At 42.1% G+C, this 24,168-nt stretch overlaps 1 protein-coding gene across 1 annotated transcript; it reads right to left on the reverse strand.

Moving 5' to 3' along the window:
* Positions 1-3,378: 3,378 nt before the first annotated feature.
* Positions 3,379-22,113, reverse strand: LOC139752814 (uncharacterized). Its single transcript, XM_071668757.1, has 3 exons — positions 21,912-22,113; positions 16,650-17,200; positions 3,379-7,869 (listed from the first exon to the last, which is right to left on the reverse strand). The coding sequence occupies exons 1-3, from the start codon at positions 22,042-22,044 to the stop codon at positions 7,651-7,653; spliced, it is 903 nt and encodes a 300-aa protein (XP_071524858.1). The 5' UTR covers positions 22,045-22,113; the 3' UTR covers positions 3,379-7,650.
* Positions 22,114-24,168: the final 2,055 nt, after the last annotated feature.

Here is a 24,168-nt window from a genome sequence, read left to right on the forward strand (position 1 = left end):
AAAGCAAACACCTGATCCACATATCCTCTACCACTTCTAAAACCACACTGCTCCCCACTCAGATGCTCTGTACATGCTTTCACCCTCTCAATCAATACCCTCCCATATAATTTCCTACGAATACTCAACGAACTTATACCTCTGTAATTTGAGGAATCACCTTTATCCCTTTTGCCTTTGTACAATGGCACTACGCATACATTCCGCCAATCCTCAGGCACCTCACCATAGGTCATACATACATCAAATATCCTTACCAACCAATCAACAACACAGTCACCCCTTTTATAATAAATTTCACTGCAATACCATCCAAAACAGCTGCCTTGCCGGCTTTCATCACTACCCTTTCTAATCTGCCCACCTCCCACGTTTCTCATGCCACAAGCATCTTTTGCGCAAGCCATCACTGCTTCCCTAGATACATCCCATTTCTCCCCCATTCCCCTTACGTCCTTTGTTCTCACCCTTTTCCATTCTGCACTCAGTCTCTCCTGGTACTTACTCACAGAAGTCTCCTTCCCAAGCTCACTTACTCTCACCACTCTCTTCAACCCAGCATTCTCTCTTCTTTTCGGAAAATCTCTACAAATCTTCACCTTCGCCTCCCAAGATAATGATCAGACATCCCTCCAGTTGCACCTCTCAGTACATTAACATCCAAAAGTCTCTCTTTCACGCGCCTATCAATTAACATGTAATCCAATAACGCTCTTTGGCCATCTCTCCTACTTACATACATATACTAATGTATATCACTCTTTTTAAACCAGGTATTCCCTATCACCAGTCCTTTTTCAGCACACATCCACAAACTCTTTACCATTTCCATTTACAACACTGAACACACAACGTACACCAAATATTCCCTCAACTGTCACATTACTCACCTTTACATTCAAATTACCCATCACTATAACCTGGTCTCGTGCACCAATAATTACACACTCAGTCAGCTGCTCCCAAAACACTTGCCTCTCATGATCTTTCTTCTCATGCACAGGTGCATATGCACCAATAATCACCCATCTCTCTCCACCCACTTTTAGTTTTACCCATATCAATCTAGAGTTTACTTTCTTACGCTCTATCACATACTCCCACCACTCCTGTTTCAGGAGTAGTGCTACTCCTTCCCTTGCTCTTGTCCTCTCACTAACCCCTGACCTTACTCCCAAGACATTCCCAACTTTTCCCCTTTATACCCTTTCTACCTTTATATATATATGTATATATATATATATATATATATATATATATATATATATATATATATATATATATATATATATATATATATATATATATATATGTGTGTGTACGTGTAGGAAGAGAGGAAAGTGATTGGTTCTCAGTGAATGTAGGTTTGCGGCAGGGGTGTGTGATGTCTCCATGGTTGTTTAATTTGTTTATGGATGGGGTTGTTAGGGAGGTGAATGCAAGAGTTTTGGAAAGAGGGGCAAGTATGAAGTCTGTTGGGGATGAGAGAGCTTGGGAAGTGAGTCAGTTGTTGTTCGCTGATGATACAGCGCTGGTGGCTGATTCATGTGAGAAACTGCAGAAGCTGGTGACTGAGTTTGGTAAAGTGTGTGAAAGAAGAAAGTTAAGAGTAAATGTGAATAAGAGCAAGGTTATTAGGTACAGTAGGGTTGAGGGTCAAGTCAATTGGGAGGTGAGTTTGAATGGAGAAAAACTGGAGGAAGTAAAGTGTTTTAGATATCTGGGAGTGGATCTGGCAGCGGATGGAACCATGGAAGCGGAAGTGGATCATAGGGCGGGGGAGGGGGCGAAAATTCTGGGAGCCTTGAAGAATGTGTGGAAGTCGAGAACATTATCTCGGAAAGCAAAAATGGGTATGTTTGAAGTAATAGTGGTTCCAACAATGTTGTATAGTTGCGAGGCGTGGGCTATGGATAGAGTGGTGCGCAGGAGGATGGATGTGCTGGAAATGAGATGTTTGAGGACAATGTGTGGTGTGAGGTGGTTTGATCGAGTAAGTAACGTAAGGGTAAGAGAGATGTGTGGAAATAAAAAGAGCGTGGTTGAGAGAGCAGAAGAGGGTGTTTTGAAATGGTTTGGGCACATGGAGAGAATGAGTGAGGAAAGGTTGACCAAGAGGATATATGTGTCGGAGGTGTAGGGAACGAGGAGAAGAGGGAGACCAAATTGGAGGTGGAAAGATGGAGTGAAAAAGATTTTGTGTGATCGGGGCCTGAACATGCAGGAGGGTGAAAGGAGGGCAAGGAATAGAGTGAATTGGAGCGATGTGGTATACCGGGGTTGACGTGCTGTCAGTGGATTGAATCAGGGCATGTGAAGCGTCTGGGGTAAACCATGGAAAGCTGTGTAGGTATGTATATTTGCGTGTGTGGACGTATGTATATACATGTGTATGGGGGTGGGTTGGGCCATTTCTTTCGTCTGTTTCCTTGCGCTACCTCGCAAACGCGGGAGACAGCGGCAAAAATAAAAATATAAATATATATATATATATATATATATATATATATATATATATATATATATATATATATATATATATATATATATATATATATATTTTTTTTTTTTTTTTTTTTTTCCCAAAAGAAGGAACCGAGAAGAGGTCCAGGTGAGGATATTCCCTCAAAGGCCCAGTCCTCTGTTCTTAACGCTACCTCGCTATCGCGGGAAATAGCGAATAGTATGAAAAAAAAAAAAATATATATATATATATATATATATATATATATATATATATATATATATATATATATATATATATATATATATATATATATATGCAGAACCTTCAGTTCAGTGGATATATGCACAGTCAACACTGGAATGAGAAAATAAGAACTGTGAGAAGTTTCTATTATTGCATCCTGTCTGGGGATGTATATGAGTTCATGAATAATTGTTTTCGGACCAAATTAAATGCAATCTTTTAAAGTAGGAAAAAACTTTTTTCTTATATAATTCCATCAATTTCGGTCAAGCTTGATTTATCTTTCAATCAAATAGCGACGTCTGCTCACACTCACGTCCTCACAGTTCCCGTTCAATGCCTTTTCTGCTGTCACAGTCGACACACACCTCATCTCTCTCCATCCATGTTCCATTCTCCTCTGGCATTCCACTGCAGTTTACCAAACCTTCCCCTTCCCTCTCTGCTCATACATTCTATACCCTTCTCTTCTCTGCAATAACCTTAACTCTACTGATGTTCTCCATATGATTATTCTTTCAATCTAATCTTCCAATATAGTAAGTAATTCCACCCAACCATTTTAAGTTCTGTTCTCTATAGTACTATGATAATTCCTTTATTCTTTGTACTTCCATCACGTCACAAAATACAATTTGCAGTAACTTGGGGATAATCATAACATGAAGGCCATTTAGATTCTTGTTTACACTACAACGTCAGTATGACAGTCCTAGAAAATAGTAGCCATGTGGCTCTGAAGATTGCACACATAATACGTTAAAAGTCACATTGAGAAACAGTGCTAAAATATATACAAATTTGGCAAAAATATCTTTAAGATGGGATGTTCAGAGACATAAGTTCTGTCTTGGTAAAATAAAAAGGAAATAAAAGGCACAAGTTAATTGTATTGATTTCATGTTTAAGAATTTAGAAAATGCATGAGAGAGAGAGAGAGAGAGAGAGAGAGAGAGAGAGAGAGAGAGAGAGAGAGAGAGAGAGAGAGAGAGAGAGAGAGAGAGACAGAGAGACAGACAGACAGACAGAGACAGACAGAGAGAGAGAGAGACAGAGAGAGAGAGAGACAGACAGAGAGAGGGACAGACAGAGAGAGACAGACAGAGAGAGAGACAGACAGAGAGAGAGAGACAGACAGAGAGAGAGACAGACAGAGAGAGAGAGACAGACAGAGAGAGAGAGAGACACAGAGAGAGAGAGAGACAGAGAGAGAGAGAGAGAGACAGAGGGAGAGAGAGAGAGAGAGACAGAGAGAGAGAGAGAGACAGAGAGAGAGAGAGACAGAGAGAGAGAGAGACAGAGAGAGAGAGAGACAGAGAGAGTTAGTTCTAGTCTAGAAAATACATCAAAATAAAACACTCTCTTAAGGTTAAGGCGACCCACAATGGTACACCTCTATAAGTCTGGCAGTAAAACTCAGCCCTGCGATAACCTACAGTACAACACAGCGAATTAATGTGCATCTACTGACACAAATGTCCATCTATAGCTCACGTTCACTAAATATAAATCTGTCTTTGAGGAAAATACTATGATTTTCTTTGTCCTTATGTGGCAATAGTAATAAAATAATAAATGACATCTACTTTACTTTCTACACATGTCTATGAGCCTCAGAGGCTCCTCTTCTACTGAAAGACGAAAAAAGGCGTGTTTGGGAGAAACGTCAGTCAGTCAGATCCCAGTGTGGACTGACACCAAGAAAAAATGACGCAGTTTCAACTAACATTAAAAAAATACAAACTTACTTCTTTATTATTTGTCAGTCCTGCTGGTCGAATTAAGACGACTGACTGGTTTGCTAAAATTTCTCCAAATCACATCATTTGCTACTCATACTGCTATCAAACCTATGTCAATTTACAGTATATTATTGAAGACTGTTGTTCAAATACAGGCTTTATTATTCAGCACATAGATTCCCTACAGTAACATTTAAATTACAGAAACACATTTCAAAAAAATGAGTAATGTCATTTGAGAAGTTTACAGTTCATGAATATCTATATATACAATTCCTGTGATAGGACAGATATTCCAGAGACATGTTTACATCAGTAATGCATACAAAGATGAAGGATTACCTTGTTTCTGTCGATCTCAAGGCTTACATTAGCTTGATCTGTCTTAGTTTCATAGGTTCGTCGCAACGGCAACCTCATGCATTTCCTTCCGGTTATGTCTGTAATTGTGGGTTGATTATGATAAGTATCTAGATAAATAATCTAGTTGGATAGATCTGGATACTGAGGAAGAGACTGGGTGTTGGGGGAAGAGGCGAAGATTTGTGGAGGTGATGTTGGCAGTGGTATTAGAATCGCCAGGTCTCAGCCTACCATAGACGTTTGTCTGAATGTTGTTGAAAATGCCAAACGGAGGGTTCATGGATTTAGTATAGTTCAATCGCAACATACATTACTGAGTTACTGTATAGTAAACTGCTCTTATCACTAGATTGTAGACCACAAAAAAAATTTCCTGTTGTATTTGAAAAGGTTTACAGTTTACAGTTCTGTGGTCGTTCATATTTACTTTGCAAAGATTTGTAAAGGACCCTTTTCCTATTTTCCAGGCATCTAACTACATTGAAGAAACTTATCAGATGACATCAATAAAAAAAATAATAGTAAAAATATCCCTATATGTTATTCTTGGCATTATTAATGTCAAATTGATCTACTTATCAGATGTTACAAAGCTCCTCAAGAGAGTTTGGTTCTACATTGCTAGGGCCTTTACTCACAAGACTGTCAGGATCTAGGTCAGGCCTTACAAACCATGCAGGAGCCCAGTCAGGGCCTACTAGCCTGGCAAGAACCAATCCATGCCTTACTAACCAGGAAGGAACAAGAGAAGGCTGTACAGACCTGGCAGGCATCAGGTCAGGCCTCACTAGCTTGGCATGATCCATACCAACCATGACCCTGCTCTGGTAGGACTGTACCGTGAAGAATGCATCAGCCTTGGCATTCGTTAACACCAGTAAAGAATAAACTATTACTAATTCAGGCAGGGATATAATAACAGGACCTAGTAAGAACCAATTGGCTTCCAAGTTTTGGGCCCGATGAATCTGTGTATATTATTTATAATTATCACTTCTTACAGCTTTGATGACCGTGGACACAGGCAGGTCTTCCAACACTATAGTCAGAGTCACTTCAGCAAATATATGACCAAAAACATTAAATAAAAAGAAGTCATTTCACTTAGCTAATAATGCAATGATTTTGATATCTAGTTATACTACGATCACATTAGATCAAAGCTGCCCAAGATATCGTGATTTTACACTGCTGTATCTCTTTCCCGATTATTTAGTTAAAAAAAGCATTTACCATATCTGATTAACCCTACACATGTTGGGGTAACTTGGCTGTGTCCAGGGGGAAAGTATTGCTTAATACATAACTTGGAGCACCAGGCAAACTATGCTATTTACATAAGCAAAATAAAAGATTTGGTTCAGGAGTAATAATGCTTACAGAGGTGGCAGAAATATTCCCTCGTGAATAGATATACTAATGACACATTACTCTAAGGAATCCTTACACTATAAATATGCAATGTAGATTTGCATCTAGAATCCTTAATCTTTTAGTAATTACATCTATTACTCTATTCAAATTTCTGGTAAAAAATTTAAAAAAAGGGCTATGTCAAAATGTGACTACATAGACACACACACACACACCCACCCACACAATCAAATCATAATAATTAAAGCAATGAGAATCCTGTCTTTTGGTACAACCTTACCGCTTGGGTAAGCCTTGAAGCCACCCGTTCAAAAGACCAAAAGTCTTATGCGGTATTCACAAACATTCGTGATGGATGAGATCTGTCATTTGCCTTATGATAAAGCTACACCAAGTTCCCTTGGTACCAACAGGAGTCCAGCCATGCACAACTGATCCTTATCATGAGTGCTAACAACTGGTTACTTAAAAGTACTAACAACCAGTCTTTCAGAGCCTCAACTTTGCTTTGACACCACACACTACTGCTGTTCTACATCTCTGAAAATTAGGTCTAGCAAACAAGATATTCACCAAGGACCAGTTGCACGTAAGCATCGACCAAAGGTTACCTATGTTAATTATGTCTGGCTTGTCCAGTAGCTATCCAGCTCTGAGTTGTGGCCAAAGTCTACATAGCAATTCACAAGAAACTTCGGTTATTCTCTTTTTCTCTGAAGTACAGGAGAGCTGGGTTGAGTTATTGGGTTACTTAAGTCAGTTAACCTAATGGTAGTGAAAGACACGTGGGTAGTACTGGATGATAGAACGGACTAGTTACATGGTCACCTCGGGTACTCCCTGGAAGGTCGGGAGCACTCTGGAGTTCTTCATGACTCACACGTGACCAACTACATGCACAGCGTACCACCTCAAGGCACTTTCATTTTCAGGGTTTTCAGCTGGCAACCCTGGGCAGTGCCCTGCGTCAGTAATTACATCTATAAAACATGATGGTCTTTGCTTCAAAATGCATCATAAAACATCCAGCGACTCTTCAAGAAATACATCTAAGAAATTAATAGAATCGGGTGGCGCATCAACATTATCAGTTCCATGGTAAGTACACGGTTATGTATTCTTCAAGATTCTACGTTCAATTGTACATTGTGTCTTCTGTTATTCGTTAAAACACCATCAAGAAAAAGACTGGCTTCAGTAAAGCTGAGGGAGAATCAAGGTGGATCTGGTTTACTGGTTTACGTTTGAGGTAGACAATCCAAAAAGCTGTATTTTCCAGAAGAGTAGCAGGTGCAGGCTGGAAGTACTTCACCTGTAGAGCCTTTCTCCTCTAGCTATGAGACGCAATCTATGAGGAAGACCCTCCATCCAAACCCAAGAGAAAACGAGACTATATTTTAAAAGGTCATCTTCAACTGATTCAAGCCTCATGAATCCACCAGTAAGATTCAAGGAAATCCTTCATGATGCCAGATTTCTAAAGACACTCACAAAGGCCCACATAGAGACCAAAGAGGTACAAAAAGAGATACGAGTGACAGTGACATCTGAGATCAGTGGAGCATGCTGGAGCGTCGTGACGAGTCGGATAAGAGACAGGATGAAGGCTGTCAGGTACCGAGTGGAGGCCGAGGGAACTGCCAGACTCAGGCGCTCCTTGCTCTCGTTCTTCATTGCAGCCTGCAAATATCAAAAGAAAACTTCTTGTACAAGTATTTAATAAAAACTACATATTGTAAACACAAGTGCACAGATATATATACATGCATATACTGTATATAATTATCTTAACTTATATAACCACAAGAACCCCTCTACAGGATTCCTGCAGCTTCATGGCAGCGCTACACTTTGCAGGAGGTAAATGATGAACTACCTTTCAATGAGAAGTTTCTCGACGACACTAAACTTCTTTTCGTCCTCAGGCAATGATGGTTCTCAATAAACTTAGCATAACACACGCAGCCAAAGTCTGTCAAAACACACACACGCAACCCATGCAAACAAACAGGTGGAGAAACACAAATGAAAAACTCTCATCTCTTAAATCTTCAAGAGTAATCACACACACACACACAGACACACACACACACACACACACACACTCTCTCTCTCTCTCTCTCTCTCTCTCTCTCTCTCTCTATATATATATATATATATATATATATATATATATATATATATTATTTTTTTTTTATTATACTTTGTCGCTGTCTCCCGCGTTTGCGAGGTATATATATATACTTATACTTATACTTTATGGCTGACTCCCGCATTAGCGAGGTAGCGCGAGGAAACAGACGAAAGAATGGCCCAACCCACCCACATGAACACACACACACACACACACACACATATATATACATATATATATATATATATATATATATATATATATATATATATATATATATATATATATATATATATATATATATACATATATGCACGCCCATACACGCACATTTACATACCTATGCATTTCAATGCATTCATACATATACATACACAGACATATACATGTATATACAGATGTATATATTCATACTTGCTGCCTTCATCCATTCCGGTCGCCACCCCACTACACATGAATGGCACCCCCCTACCCCCGCGCGCGCGCTAGGTAGTGCTAGGAAAAGACAACAAAACCCATATTTGTTCACTGTCTCTAGCTGTCATGTGTAACGCACCGAAGCCACAGCTCCCTTTCCACATCCAGGCCCCACAAAAATATCCATGGTTTATCTCAGACGCTTCACATGCCCTGGTTCAATCCACTGACAGTACGTCGACAACAGTTCACCACATCGTTCCAATTCACTCTATTCCTTGCACGCCTTTCACCCTCTTGTTTGCTCAGGCCCCAATTGCTCAAAATCTTTTTCACTCCATCCTTCCAACTCCAATTTGGTCTCCCACTTCTCCTCGTTCCCTCCACCTCTGACACATACATTCCCTTTGTCAATCTTTCCTCACTCATTCTCTCCATATGACCAAACCATTTCAATATATCCTCTTCTGCTCTCTCAACCAAACTCTTTTTATCAACACACATCTCTCTTACCCTTACATTACTCACTCGATCAAACCACCTTACACCACATAGTCCCCAAATATTTCATTTCCAACACATCCACCCTCCTCCCCACGTCTCGCAACCATATAATATTGTTGGAATGACTATTCCTTCAAACATACCCATTTTTGCTCTCTGAGATAACGTTCTCGCCTTCCGTACATTCCTTAACGCTCCCAGAACCTTCGCCCCCGTCCCCACCCTATCGCTTCCATGGTGCCATCCGCTACTAAATCCACTCCCAGATATCTTAAACAATTCACTTCCTCCAGTTTTTCTCCATTCAAACTTACCTTTCACACACTTTACCAAAATCAGTCACCAGCCACCAGCTTCTGCAGTTTCTTACCTGAATCAGCCACCAACGCTGCATTATCGGCGAACAACAACTGACTCACTTCCCAAGCCCTCTCATCCACAACGGACTACATACTTGCCCCTCTCTCCAAAACGCTTGCATTCACCTCCCTAACAACTCTATCCATAAACAAAGTAAACAACCAAGGAAACATCATGCACCCCTGCCGCAAACCGACATTCATTGGGAACCAATCACTTTTCTCTCTTCCTATTCGTACACATGCCTTACATCCTCGATAAAAACTTTTCATTGCTTCTAGCAACTTACCTCCCACACCATATACTCTTAATACCTTCCACAAAGCATCTCTATCAACTCTATCATATGCCTCCTCCAGATACATAAATACTACATACAAATCATTTCTCACATACATTCTTCAAAGCAAACATCTGATCCACACATCCTCTACTACTTCCGAAATCACACTGCTCTCTCAATCTGATGTCCCGTACATCCCTTCACCCTCTCAATCAATACCCTCGCATATAATTTCCCAGGAATACTCAACAAACTTATGCCTCTGTAATTTGAACACTCACCTTTATCCACTTTGCCTTTGTGCAATGGCACTATGCATGCATTCCGATAATCCTCAGGCCCTTCACCATGAACCATACATGCACTGAATATCCTCACCAACCAGTCAACAACACAATCACCCCCTTTTTTAATAAATTCCACTGCAATACCATACAAACCCGTTGCCTTGCCAGCGCGGCTTTCATCTTCCGCAAACCATTCTCCCAAACCCTCTCACTCCGCATACCACCTCGACCAAAACACCTTGTATCTGCCACTCCATCATCCAACACATTCAACAAACCTTAAAAATACTCACTCCATCTCCTTCTCACTTTACCACTACTTGTTATTACATTTCCATTAGCCCCCTTCACCGATGTTCCCATTTGTTCTCTTATCTTACGCATTTTATTTACCTCCTTCTAAAACTTCTTTTTATCCTCCCCTAAAATTTAACGCTACTCTCTCACCTCAACTCTCATTTCCCCTCTTTTTCACCTCTTGCACCTTTCTCTTGACCTCCCGCATCTTTCTTTTATACATCTCCCAGTCATTTGCACTATTTCCTTAGAAAAATCGTCCAAATGCCTCTCTCGTCTCTTTCACTAACAATCTTACTTCTTCATCCCAACCACTCATTACCCTTTCTAATCTGCCCACCTCCCACCTTTCTCATGCAACAGGCATCTTTTGCGCAAGCCATCACTGCTTGCATAAATATATCCAATTCCTCCCCCACTACTCTTACGTCATTTGCTCTCACCTTTTCCATTCTGCGCTCATTCTCTCCTGGTACTTCCTCACACAAGTCTCCTTTCCAAGCTCACTTACTCTCACCACTCTCTTCACCCTAACATTCTCTCTTCTATTCTGAAAACCTCTACAAATCTTCACCTTCGCCTCCACAAGATAGTGATCAGACATCCCTCCAGTTGCCACTCTCTGCACATTAACATCCAAAAGTCTGTCTTTCACGCGCCTATCAATCAACACGTAATCCAATAACGCTCTCTGACCATCTCTCCTACTTACATACGTATACTTATGTATATCTCTCTTTACAACAAGGTATTCCCAATCACTAGTTCTTTTTCAGCCCACAAATCTACAGGCTCTTCACCATTTCCAATTACAACACTGAACACCCCATGTACACCAATTATACCCGCAACTACCTCATTAATCACTTTGCATTCAAATCACTCATCACTATAACCCGGTCTCGTGCATCAAAACTACTAACACACTCACTCAGCTGCTCCCAAAACACTTGCCTCTCATGATCATTATTCTCACGACCAGGTGCATAGGCACCAATACTCACCCATCTCTCTCTACATCTACATTCGGTTTTACCCATATCAATCTATAGTTTACTTTCTTACATTCTATCACATACTCCCACAACTCCTGCATCAGGAGTAATGCTACTCCTTCCTTTGCTGTTGTCCTCTCACGAACCCCTGACTCTACTCCCAAGATAATCCCAAACCAATCTTCCCCTTTACCCTTGAACTTCGTTTCAATCAGAGATAAAACATCCAGGTTCCTTTCCTACCTATCTCTCCTTTTTCCTCATCTCGGTTACATCCACACACATCTAGACACTTCAATCTGAGCCTTAGAGGAGGATGAGCACTCCACGCATGATTCCTTCTTCTGTTTTATACATATATATATATATATATATATATATATATATATATATATATATATATATATATATATATATATATATATATATATATATATACATACATATATATATATATATATATATATATATATATATATATATATATATATATATATATATATATATATATATATATATATATATATTCATATATATATATATATATACATATTCATATATATATATACATATATATATATATATATATATATATATATATATATATATATATATATATATATATATATATATATATATATGTGTGTGTGTGTGTGTGTGTGTGTGTGTGTAGGGGAGAAGTAACACTTCCCACGTATTCCCCGCGTGTTTTAGGCGACTAAAGGGGGCGGGAGCGGGGTGCAGGAAACGCTCCCCTCCTTGTATTTCAATTTCTAAAAGGGGAAACAGAAGAGGGAGTCAAGTGGGAAGTGCTCATCCTCCTCGAAGGCTCAGACTGGGATGTCTGAATGTGTGCGGATGTAACCAAGATGAGAAAAAAGGAGAGATAGGTTGTATGTTTGAGGAAAGGAACCTGGATGTCTTGAAGAGTAGTATGTTTGAGGAAAGATGCCTGGCTCTGAGTGAAACGAAGCTTAAGGTTAAAGGGGAAGAGTGGTTTGGGAAAGTCTTGAGAGTGAAGTCAAGAGTGGGCGAGAGGACAAGAGCTAAGAAAGGAGTAGCAGGCGTTGTGATAGTGTGTAAGAAAATAAATTTTAGATTGATGTGGGTAAAACTGAATGTGGATGGAGAGAGATGGGTGATTATTGGAGCTTATGCACACCTGGTCATGAGAAGAAAGAACATGAGACGCAAGTGTTTTGGGAGCAGGTGAGTGAGTGTGTCAGCAGCTTTGATGCACGAGACCGGATTTTAGTGATGGGTGATTTAATTCCAATGGTGAGTAATGTGGCAGTTGAGGGAAATGGTGAAATGGTGAAAAGCTTGTGGATTTGTGTGCCGAAAAAAGACTGGCGATAGGGAATACCTTGTTTAAATAGAAAGATATACATAAGTATACGTATGTGAGTGGGAGAGATGGTCAAAGTGCATTATTGGATTACGTCTTAATTGATAGGCGTATAAAAGAGAGACTTTTGGACGTTAATATGCTGAGAGGAGCAACCGAGGAAATGTCTTATCACTATCTTCTGAAGTCGAAGGTGAAGATCTGTAGAGGTTTTCAAAAAAGATGAATGTTGGGGAGAAAAGTGGTGAAAGTAGGTGAGCTTGGAAAGGAGACTTGTGTGGGTATCGTCTTGGACAATCACTTGTTTACCAAATGGCGTCCTAGCTACATGATTTCGCTATATATCAACTGACTGTTATATTTCTCTCTTGTGTCTCCCCTGATGATGTGATTATTACACGAAAGTGCACTTGGGAACTTTTCGTGTTTCATTTTTTCCCGTGGACTCATAGGAATATATATATATATATATATATATATATATATATATATATATATATATATATATATATATATATATATATATTATCCCTGGGGATAGGGGAGAAAGATTACTTCCCACGTATTCCCTGCGTGTCGTAAAAGGCGACTAAAAGGGGAGGGAGCGGGGGGCTGGAAATCCTCCCCTCTCGTTTTTTTTTTTAATTTTCCAAGATAAGGAACAGAGAAATTGGGCCAGGTGAGGGTATTCCCTCAAAGGCCCAGTCCTCTGTTCTTAACGCTACCTCGCTAATGCGGGAAATGGCGAATTGTTTGAAAGAAAAGAAAGGTATATATATATATATATATATATATATATATATATATATATATATATATATATATATATATATATATATATTTTTTTTTTTTTTTCTTATTCTTTTTTTCACACTATTCGCGATTTCCCGCATTAGCGAGGTAGCGCTAAGAACAGAGGTCTGGGCCTTTGAGGGAATATCATCATCTGGCCCCCTTCTCTGTTCCTTCTTTTGGAGAAAAAAAAAAAAAAAAAGAGAGGGGAGAATTTCCAGCCCCCGCTCCCTTCCCTTTTAGTCGCCTTCTACGACACGCAGGGAATACGTGGGAAGTACTCTTTCTCCCCTATTCCCAGGGATATATATATATATATATATATATATATATATATATATATATATATATATATATATATATATATATATATACATACATATATATATATATATATATCAGTACTTTGCTCGCCTTTCTCGATTCCGAATCCACTCCGCCCCCATAGGAAACAGCAGTGACACCCACTGCGTCAGAGGTAGAGCCAAAAAACATACGAAAAAAGGCCACATGAGCTTACACTCATTCTCTAGCAGTCATGTGTAATGCATCGTAGCCACAGCTCCCTATCCACAACCAGGAGCCACAGACCTTTCCATGGTTTACCCCAGACGTTTCATATGCACTGGTTCAGTCCAGTGTCGACACGCCGACCCCAGTACAACTCATGATTCCTAATTTACCCTATTCCGTGCACGCTTTTGCACGCTTTCCACCCGCCTCTATGTCCACGTTCTTATCGCTCAAAACCTTTTTCACTTCATCCTTCCACCTCCTATTTAGTCTCCCGCTTCTTCTTCCCAACAATTCTGACATATATATCCTCTTTGTCAATCTTTCCTCACTCATTCTCTCCATGTGACCAAACCATTTCAAAATACCCTCTTCTGCTCTCTCAACCACGCTCTTTTTATTACCACATATCGCTATTACCCTTTCATTACTTACTCGATCAAACCACCTCACACCACAGATTGTTCTCAAAAATTTCATTCCTACCTCATCCATCCTCCTCCGTACAACTATCTAAAGCCCATACCTCGCAACCATATAATATTGTTGGAACCACTATTCCTTCAAACATACCCATTTTTGCTCTTCAAGGTAACGTTCTCTCTTTCCACACATTCTTCATTGCTTCCAGAACCTTCACTCCCTCCCACACCCTATGACCCACTACAGCTTCCATGGTTCCATTCGCTGCCAATTCCATTCCCAGATATCTAAAACACTTCACCTCCTCTGATTTTACTCTATTCAAACTTACATTCCAACTAACTTCTCCCTCTACCTTGCTGAACCTTACAACCTTGCTATTATCCAAACTTAATCTCAAGTTTCTTCTTTCTCACACTTTTCCAAACTGACTTCTCTTTTCGCACACCTCTTAATGCAACAGAATCTAGCTACCTATTCCACCACGTCACTTCAGACCCCATGGTTCCGTACAGTGCCATGTCCACTCCTAAGTATCTAAAGTAGTCCATTTTCTGCAGTTTACTTTCATTCAAACTTGCACTCAAACCAACTGTGTCACCCCCCCCCCCCACACACACACACACACACACTTTCTCCACTGGGAATCATTACCATAACTTTCTTCATAAATGTTCTTAAATTTCTTAATTCATCTTGTTTCCAAAACAGTCAGCAGCTTCAGGAGTTTCTCCCTGGATACTTTACTTTTCATGTTAGCTAAGACGACACAGGCAACTGCATGCCCTAATCAAGCAAGAATAAGATGTTTTGGAAGGAGGTTAATTGTATGCAAAGAACAATAGAACAAAAGAGAACATCGGTGAAGGGGGCAAATGAGGAAAAGACAACAGGTAGGAGTGAGGTGAAAAGGAGATTGAGTGAGTAATTTGAAGGACTGTGGAGAATGGTTTGGTGAAAATAAAAGAAGTGATGAAATTTATGCCTTGCGTAAGATGAAATGTTACATGGCGGCTGGAGTGGATGGTCCTGCAGTTGAATTTCTTCATAAAGGGAGTGCTGTGTTGTCGATTGGTTAGTCAGGATTTTCAGTGAATATATGGTGAGTATTCAAATTACATATGTATAATCTTACTGGGTGTATGTTAAGTTGTACGGAAAAGCACTCACTAAGAGGAGGTAGGTATGTACTGAACATCAGACTGGAAGGGAACAATGTGGTTTAAGAAAAGGTAGATGTGAGGATGAGATGTCTTCTTTAAAGAATGTATATGAAAAATACTGAAAGAAATAAGATTTGTATGTGGCATTTATGGATATGGTGAAAGCATATGATTGGATTGATAGAGATGCCTTGTAGAAGGCTCTAAGAATAAATGGTGAAAGAAGAAAGCTGATAGCAGCAGAGAAGTATCTATCAAGGGTATTTGGTATGTGTATGAGGAAAGAGAGATCGTACTGTTGGAGCAAAATTGGGTATATGTGAAGGTATGGTAGTCTCAGCAAAATCAGAGATACAAGGCATGGACTATAGATGAGGATGTGTGGAAAAGAGTCGATGCTTTGGATATCAAATGTGTGAGGTGGTTTGATCAAGTAACAAAAGAGTAAAAGAGAGGTGTGGAAATAACAGGAGTTTGGATATATGGAGAGAATGAGAGAAAAGGTTTGTTAAAAGGCATGGAACAAGAAAGGAGAGATCAAACTGGAGATGGAAGGATGGAATGAAAAAGATTTGATTAATTGGGGTCTGAATATGCAGTAGAATAGAAGGCTTGGACGGGATAGAGTGAACTGGAACGATGTGGTGTAGAGGGGTCGACGTACTGTCAATAGACTGGACTAGGGCATGTGAAGCGTTCGTGGTGAACCAAGGAAAGGTCTATGGGACCTGGATGTGGATAGGGAACTGTGATTTCTTTGCATTACAAATGACAGCTGGAGAATGGATCAAAGCGAATACGGAACTTCTTTGTCTGTTCCTGGCGTTACCTCAGTAGCGCGGGAAACGGCAATCGAGTATGAAAATTATATACAATCACAAAGCGAAACTAAATATATCCCATATACTTCAGGATGTTAGAATCCTTCCTAATTTCTGACTAACCTTAGAATTGTCGAGCTGGAACTGGTCAGCAATTTTCCTCAAGTCTCCACCAACGATTTGCCATCGCCTCTGTTCTTGGCCCTTATCCATTGGTCCATGGACGCTCCTTTTTTCTTCATTATTTCTACTTTCTCCCTTTTTGATCTCCCTTTCTCTTTGATCCCGTTTATCTTCATCGTTACTCTTGCCTTCTCCAATGTTCTGGAGAGAGTGATTGAGCTGCGGTAGAGGCCAGGATAGCTTCGGTAAGTAGAGATGAGGTTGAATCGGGCTGCTCCGAAGCCTTCGTCGGACCTCCTCGATGTGCTCCAGCCCCGTCCTTACCTTCTCTTCTTCATCCATGAACTCCCCAACGCCGGCAGTGCGAGTGGGGACGCTCTTCTCGCCCTCTGGGCTGCTGTTCGGTACATCCAGGTCAGGTTGGAGCAGAGTCGACGAGGTAGGTTGGTCGCACGGCTTCTCAGGAAAAAGGGTGAGGTAAGAATGAGCTCGTCGCAAAGGTGATGGTGGTGGCGTGTTGCTCAGGATCACGTCCGGCAGCGGCACATGCCCTGTGGTTGTTAAGATGACGTTAGTGGAATATGTTTACGTCTGATTACAGCCATATGAAACTGTTTTCCTGTTTAAATATCATTGTTAGGATTCTATAAGTAGTTTGTCTGAATGCCTCACTGAGGATAAATAGTGAGGGTTCCTATGTACTAGTAAGACCAGTTAAATTGATGAAAAAAAAGCAAATGTCTCTATCCAAGTTTTTGTCCATGAACAGGAAATCTCTCTCTCTCTCTCTCTCTCTCTCTCTCTCTCTCTCTCTCTCTCTCTCTCTCTCTCTCTGCATGAAGGTCCAGTCTATGAGTCGCATGGGTCAAGGCAACCAATGGTGACTGCTCACACAAAGCAAATTCACACTGTTGTACACTTAGGCAACATACACTGCATGATCATCTCATATCTCTCACAAGTGAGCCTCCTTCTCTAGACCGCAATTCCATTTCCCATTCCCCCTTTTAACATTCCTACCTTCTCCCTACATTCCATCGTATTCTATTTCATTCTGTCTCAGAAGTCTCAAGGCCACTCATCCTTCTGCTAAAAACAGCGTGACGGTTATCTTACACCAATTTGGCTGCAAACTCATTCTCATTTGATGTCCACAAACCAATTACTATCAAAATGTACCATAAACACAGTATCTACAAGAGTTTCGTAAATTTCTTGCCTGTTAACATGAGTTGCCTTAGGTATCGATATGGGAGAGGTTTATCTACGATGTAATAATCAAGGAAAAAACAGACAATTTGCTTAGTTATATCAGGTCCAAATGAAGGAAGTGGAGGGCGAATGAAGGAACAAGTAGACGAATGAAACTATTAAGCTGAAGCGACAATGTAAGCCTTATACAGTCACAAAGCTGAGAAGCAAACAACAGAACTCAAAGCAAGAACTTGCTCACTTTAACTCGTCCTTTATAATATGTTGAAAACAGAAGGAAAATAAACGACATTAGAGTGAGACTCGATCTCCTCTTACCTGGAACCCAAACGAAGTAAAACTGACAATGACGGTTTTCTGGCCAGCGTGAGGGACGGTCGTCTGTCTAGTGCAGGATAAGGGTATACGCGTTCGACAGGCTTTGTCGTTGGCACCTGGCACTGGCCCCTGGCGCTAGTGCAATATCAGTGATCCATGAGACTGCGTAGCGCTCCTATCCATTGGATTTGGTGCCATGCCCCTGGTCCTTTGTGCATGCTGTACTGCTGGTACCTCGCACTGGACCCTGGCACTGACACCGTGTTACTGGTACCTGGCACAAGATCTACAGCGCTGCCCCTGGCACTTGTCACTGACGCAGGTGCCTCAACATTGTCCCTAGTACTGGTTCCTAGGACGGGTGCCATAACATTCTCCCTAACACTGGTGCCGCAGCGTTGCCCGTCGTCACTGGAAGGGGTGCCGCAGTAATGCCCTGGTACTGTTACCTAGGACGGGTTCCGCAACATCGGTCCCAAAGGTGAGTGCGGTGGCACTGGTTCCTGGAATGGGTACTGCGGCATTGGTCCCTGGGACGTGCACCGCGCCACTGATCCCTGGGACGGGTACCACGATACTGGTCACTGGGAGGAGCACTGCAGCACTAATCCTAGGGCTCGGCACTGCGGCACTGGTCCCTGGGACGGACACCGTGGCACTACACCAGGTACTGATCCCTGAGGCGGGTGCTACGGCACTAACCATGGCACTGATATTGTGGCACTTACCCTGACACAGGTGCAGTGGTACTGCCCCTTGTCCCTGGGACGGTTACTGCGGCAGTACCATTGGGATGGTTGTTGGGGCACTTCCCGTCACTGACCTCTGTAACAGGGTGCTGTGGCACTACCAATGACATTAGCTCCTAGGACAGGTGGTGCAGCAGTGCCCCTGCTATTGATTGCTAGAACAGCTACTGCGGCACTGCCACAGGTGCTGGTCGCTAGGACAGAGGCACTGTCACGGCACTGACCCTAACAGTGGTCCCTGGGATGGGTGCCTCGGAAACAGTCCTTAGCAATAATCCCAGGGACGAGTCCTATGGCACCTCCTCTAACACTGGTCCCTAGGGCAGGTGCCACAGCGATGCCCCTGACACTCGTCTTTGAGACGCATGCGGCATCACTGCCCCTGGCACTTGTACCTAGGACGACTCTACTAGTCCCTGGAGAGGGCGCTGTGGCACTGTCCCTGGCATGGGCACTGCAGCACTGTCCCTGGCTCTAGTCCCCTGTGGTCGGGTGCCACAGAATTACCCCTGTCACTGGCCCCTAGGGCGACTGCCGTAGAACTGCCCCAGGCACTGGCCCCTGGGAAGGGTGCCCCAGCACGGCAATTGGCATTGCCTTCTGGGACGGGTGGCGCAGCACTGCCCCTGGCACTGGTGGTGGTAAGGCTGGTATAACAAAGACGGAGGAGTGGGCGTGTCTGCCGGGGAGCCGCACCTCACACTAGCCTCCACCGCTGGAACCTCTCGGTGGCTGCTCCCAGTGACAGACGAACAACTACACATTATCAGGTTTCAGAAACATTGATAACAATTTTACAAATCTGATAAACAAATTATAAATAAGATTTTAAAATAATTTCTCCATTTGCTAGCAGATAAGTTACAAGAATATTTCGCTTGAAAGGAGACACTAGAACACGTCACCCTCTTAAGTGCAAACTGGGCACACGTCTCATGTCGTCAGCAGATTAAAACAAACGTGCCAGCGCCAGCCCTTCGTCCAGCCCTCCCCCGACCCCACCATCACCACCACTGGCCACACAAAGGAACAGTCACCTGTTACAGCATTAAGTTCCTCCAAGCAGTAAAACACAGATGACTCACTGTGTCAACTAAATAGCTTTTACGGATCTCCGTTGATCTTAATTAGTCCAATGGCTGACAGGTCTTAGCGCCGGCGATATCTTTTGAGGTTAAACAGAAACCAACGGATAAAACCGTTCACGTATACCGTAACAGCGACGAATATCTAACCTTGTCTCTGACGCAAGGCATATATCACCTCCATCAATACTGCATCGTACCACATTTCAAGTTTGTCTTTACTCTTAATCTCAATATAACGATCATATGGTAAGGACCTTTACCATCACTGACAGTATAACTGACATATCTTAAGTTGATGCTCTTCTGTCCTGTCTGATCCAAGAGATGTGGTGTTTCCGGGTGGTCATTCACAGGTACTAACCGCACCCAACGTAGCTTAAATATTCTGACCATACGTTTGAGAGAGAGAGAGAGAGAGAGAGAGGAGAGAGAGAGAGAGAGAGAGAGAGAGAGAGAGAGAGAGAGAGAGAGAGAGAGAGAGTCCGTAAGATTAAGTAGCACACACACACACACACACACACACACACACACACACACACACACATTCATTAAGCTCAGAATTCTGAATTCAAGTCAAAGACGAAGTCAAAAATGACAGCAACAGCAATACAAGAAAAAAAATAATAAATGAGTTCAGCAGTGGTAGTAAACATAACAAAACCAGTAGCAGTGATAGCACAATATTACTGACAAAAGCAGTGAAAATGTATTATTATACTAGCAAAGGCAGTGTCGGTGTACTATTGTAGTAATAGAAGCAGAAGTATTAACAGCTATGATGGGCCGCATAAATGTTTAGTGACTAGCGAAGATAAGTAACATCATTCGTAGTTATACCCATACTGACAGAAGTAACATTATATTGTTTCCATCATCATCGTCACCACCATCACTAACAGTGGCTCACGTCACCGTCCCTCCCTCAGCAGGGGTACGCCCTTCAAGGCCACCTGATGCCGCGGTCACCCCTGCCTTACAAACAACGACATTCATGCAAGATACATCCATGGCAACTATGCATAATACTTGCGCAATGCCTGCTGCGTTAATCTCTACACTCTTGAAAATATCTTCATTTTGTATTAAAGTGTTCTGTATTATATCACTGGTCAGTGATGTTCAGTAAGAATTCAGTTCTTGAAGCTAGTGTTTGTGATATATCTATAAAAGCAAAGAACATAATAGTCCCTAAACGTGTCCACTTATAAACAAAACTCTTACACGTTCCACAAAACAGTGATCAGTACGTCAAAAAACACAGGATATCACATTAAATGGGCCACAGCGCGACTGGAGGTCACTGGAGGTCAACACAGGAAGTACCGGAGCACGTGCGTGGCCCCGAGAGAGCCACGCGCCACAAGCCACCACCCACGCCCCTCCAGTAACCTTCACCTTTGTAAATATGTTTACCTTACGCCCTCTCCTCTGTCAGCGTATCCGTGCTGCTCGTGCTAATTTTCCTGAACATCAAAACTTTATGTATCTTTTATTTATCAAAGTGCGTCCATGCTCTTCTGTGAAATCACGTCAACCAATTACCTGAAGCCTTCCATTCGTGACACAAAATTACATCATGGAACTCGAATTGTTGTTAATTTCACATATCATCATCTAGTGTTGGAGTTCATCACTCTGGGAGTCCAACCGACTTGGAGAACAATGGACGACCTTCGTGAAGGATCAGTGTGACCTCTATAGTGTGACTACCATACGGACAGGTTTATGGAATCTTCTCACACTCTTCAACCTCAGCGGGAACTTACGCGCAGATGAGCAAAATGTTGTCAAGAAACAAAAAACTGTGCGACGAACTCACTGTTAGGTAGTCAGCATGACGGCCACACTTGCCTCCTTAACTAAACAGCGAAACAGGAGCGAACAGTTTTACTTACTTTGAGTATTTTGGAGATTTTGCCAGTTCATGGCTGCAACGGAAATATACTCGTCAGCGTAGATAAAGTCACTGTCATTCACTTCAGCCGTGTAGCCAAATGGCACTGCACCGTCGATGAGCAAGTTCAACATTATGCAGGAGTATCCACTCGACGCTCGGCACAACCACTTCCTGCAGCATCACAGCGTAGACTGGAAACCGACGCCCGTGTAACAGGTTGTAATTCTACTGAGGGGGACAAGTGCGCGCGCACACTCTGGCTGGTCACCGGCCACGCGTACGAGTTTTTTCTCAGGTTTATTCACTCGTTATATTTAAACGAAACTGGGAACTTTAAAAGTAATTCATGGTGGCATTCCATACGATGTTATCCTAAAGAAGAATCTAAGATGCATCAAATGACGTTTATTGAAAAGCAAAAGTAGATATAAGTAGTGTGTGGGTGGGGCGTCCCCGCGGGCCGGCAGTGACAGCCAATCAGGATGTACGAGCGCACGTGCTCGGAATCTGCGCTGGCTGTGCTCGTAAGCAAATCCTCCCGCACGAGAGGTTGGGAGACGAGACTCAATCGCTGATGACATACTTTATGATAAGATCTGCTGTGTCAGTCTTTGATGAACAGGAAATTTCAAAGCACAAATAAACCACAGGAAGCTACTCGTATTGTTAGACAAATATTTGGAAGTGATGAGATACAGTTTGTCTGAGGTTGAGACGGGAGCTTGACGCTCTGGCTCCCTTGTTTGCTCGTGGCCACAGGCAGGACGACGAAATGTGGCTCGCTCTGTTTGTTTGCATAGCGTATGTGTACATGAGACAAGGATCATCCTTGGGGAGTCTCACTCGCTTACAGCATGTTGCATGTTGCGGATTTAAAATCTTTCTTCAGCAAATGTAGAAGGTAACAAATGATAATGCATCTGTACCCCTGAGATTACATGCCCGAAACCTCCATGAAAATATTTTTTCTCCTCGATATTTTCTGAGTGACAAGAGGCTTGTCCAAACACGACGTAAAACAATTACGAAATTCTGAAGGTATACGTGTGTTCGTGATCCGGCCGTTGCTGGACCGGTCCAGCATGGCCCACGGCGATGGGACGCAGTGAGTCACGCACGTACATGTGAAGCGGTTTCCTGTGTTTGGTTTTGCTGTTGTGACCGATTTAACATTCACTTGATCTTCGCGGACTTGTAATGGTCGACCACAGGAGGACCAGCTGTAACTTACATTTCATCTATTGTACTGCTTTTCAAGTATCTACCTTCAATGCTTCTTTTTCGTGATGTAGAGGGATAAGAGGTTTTGAAGCCATGAAATTGATTTTTATCAGATACCGCCATGTTATGAAAGTTCTGTTGAAGATGGTGAATTCCCTAAACATACAAGAAGATACCCAGCAGACTATTCGTATTTATTTCTAAGATGGAAAACTTTTTGAAAAGTACTGGAATACCGATTATATTTATATCCCTTAACAACATAAGTGCTGTGCACGAAACTTAAGATTCGAATAGAATTGATATAATCTAGAGCATTTGGCCACATAAAATTCGAGGTCCCCCTTTGTGTGAGGCGAGGTAGCCGTAGGAAATTTGCAGAGAAGCTAGTGTAGCCTGAAGATAGATAGTGAACTGCTGCCGAACCTGGAATCTGGTTTTGTGTAGCGATGGAATGACATTTGCGAGGAGATTGATACGTCATGTACCTCAATCCCGCACCATCTGTCTCCCCTCGTCTCTCAATCTTCACACTTTTTCCCCTTTCCTCCCTTCTTTCCTTCTTCATGACAACATTACCAATGGAATATTTCGGTAGATCTTGGCGGCGGCATAATGCAGACCTAGAGATGACTACTGACACACATAGTCCGACAAAACCCGAGCTTCCACAATCAAGAGTGGGAGAAGACCACCGCCGTCCCCTTCAGTACTACCGTCGTCTCAGCTTTTCAGTGAGGGTGAGACGGTGGGAGGGAGGTGGGCGCCAGGCAGGACCAACAGCGTTCTCAGGGAACGTGCACCAGGTTCTACAAGGTCCTGTTACCTGCATCAAGTCCTCACCCTTCCGTAACAGAGGTGTGAGTAGGGATGAGAGGAGCCGCTAGTGTGAGAGGGTGAGAAGAAATGAGGCGAAGGAATGGGAAACATGATGACATGATTAGGAGAGAGAGAGAGAGAGAGAGAGAGAGAGAGAGAGAGAGAGAGAGAGAGAGAGAGAGAGAGAGAGAGAGAGAGAGAGAGAGAGAGAGAGA

The sequence above is a fragment of the Panulirus ornatus genome, chromosome 13 (genome assembly GCF_036320965.1).
Source record: "Panulirus ornatus isolate Po-2019 chromosome 13, ASM3632096v1, whole genome shotgun sequence".
In the NCBI taxonomy this organism is placed as follows: domain Eukaryota; kingdom Metazoa; phylum Arthropoda; class Malacostraca; order Decapoda; family Palinuridae; genus Panulirus; species Panulirus ornatus.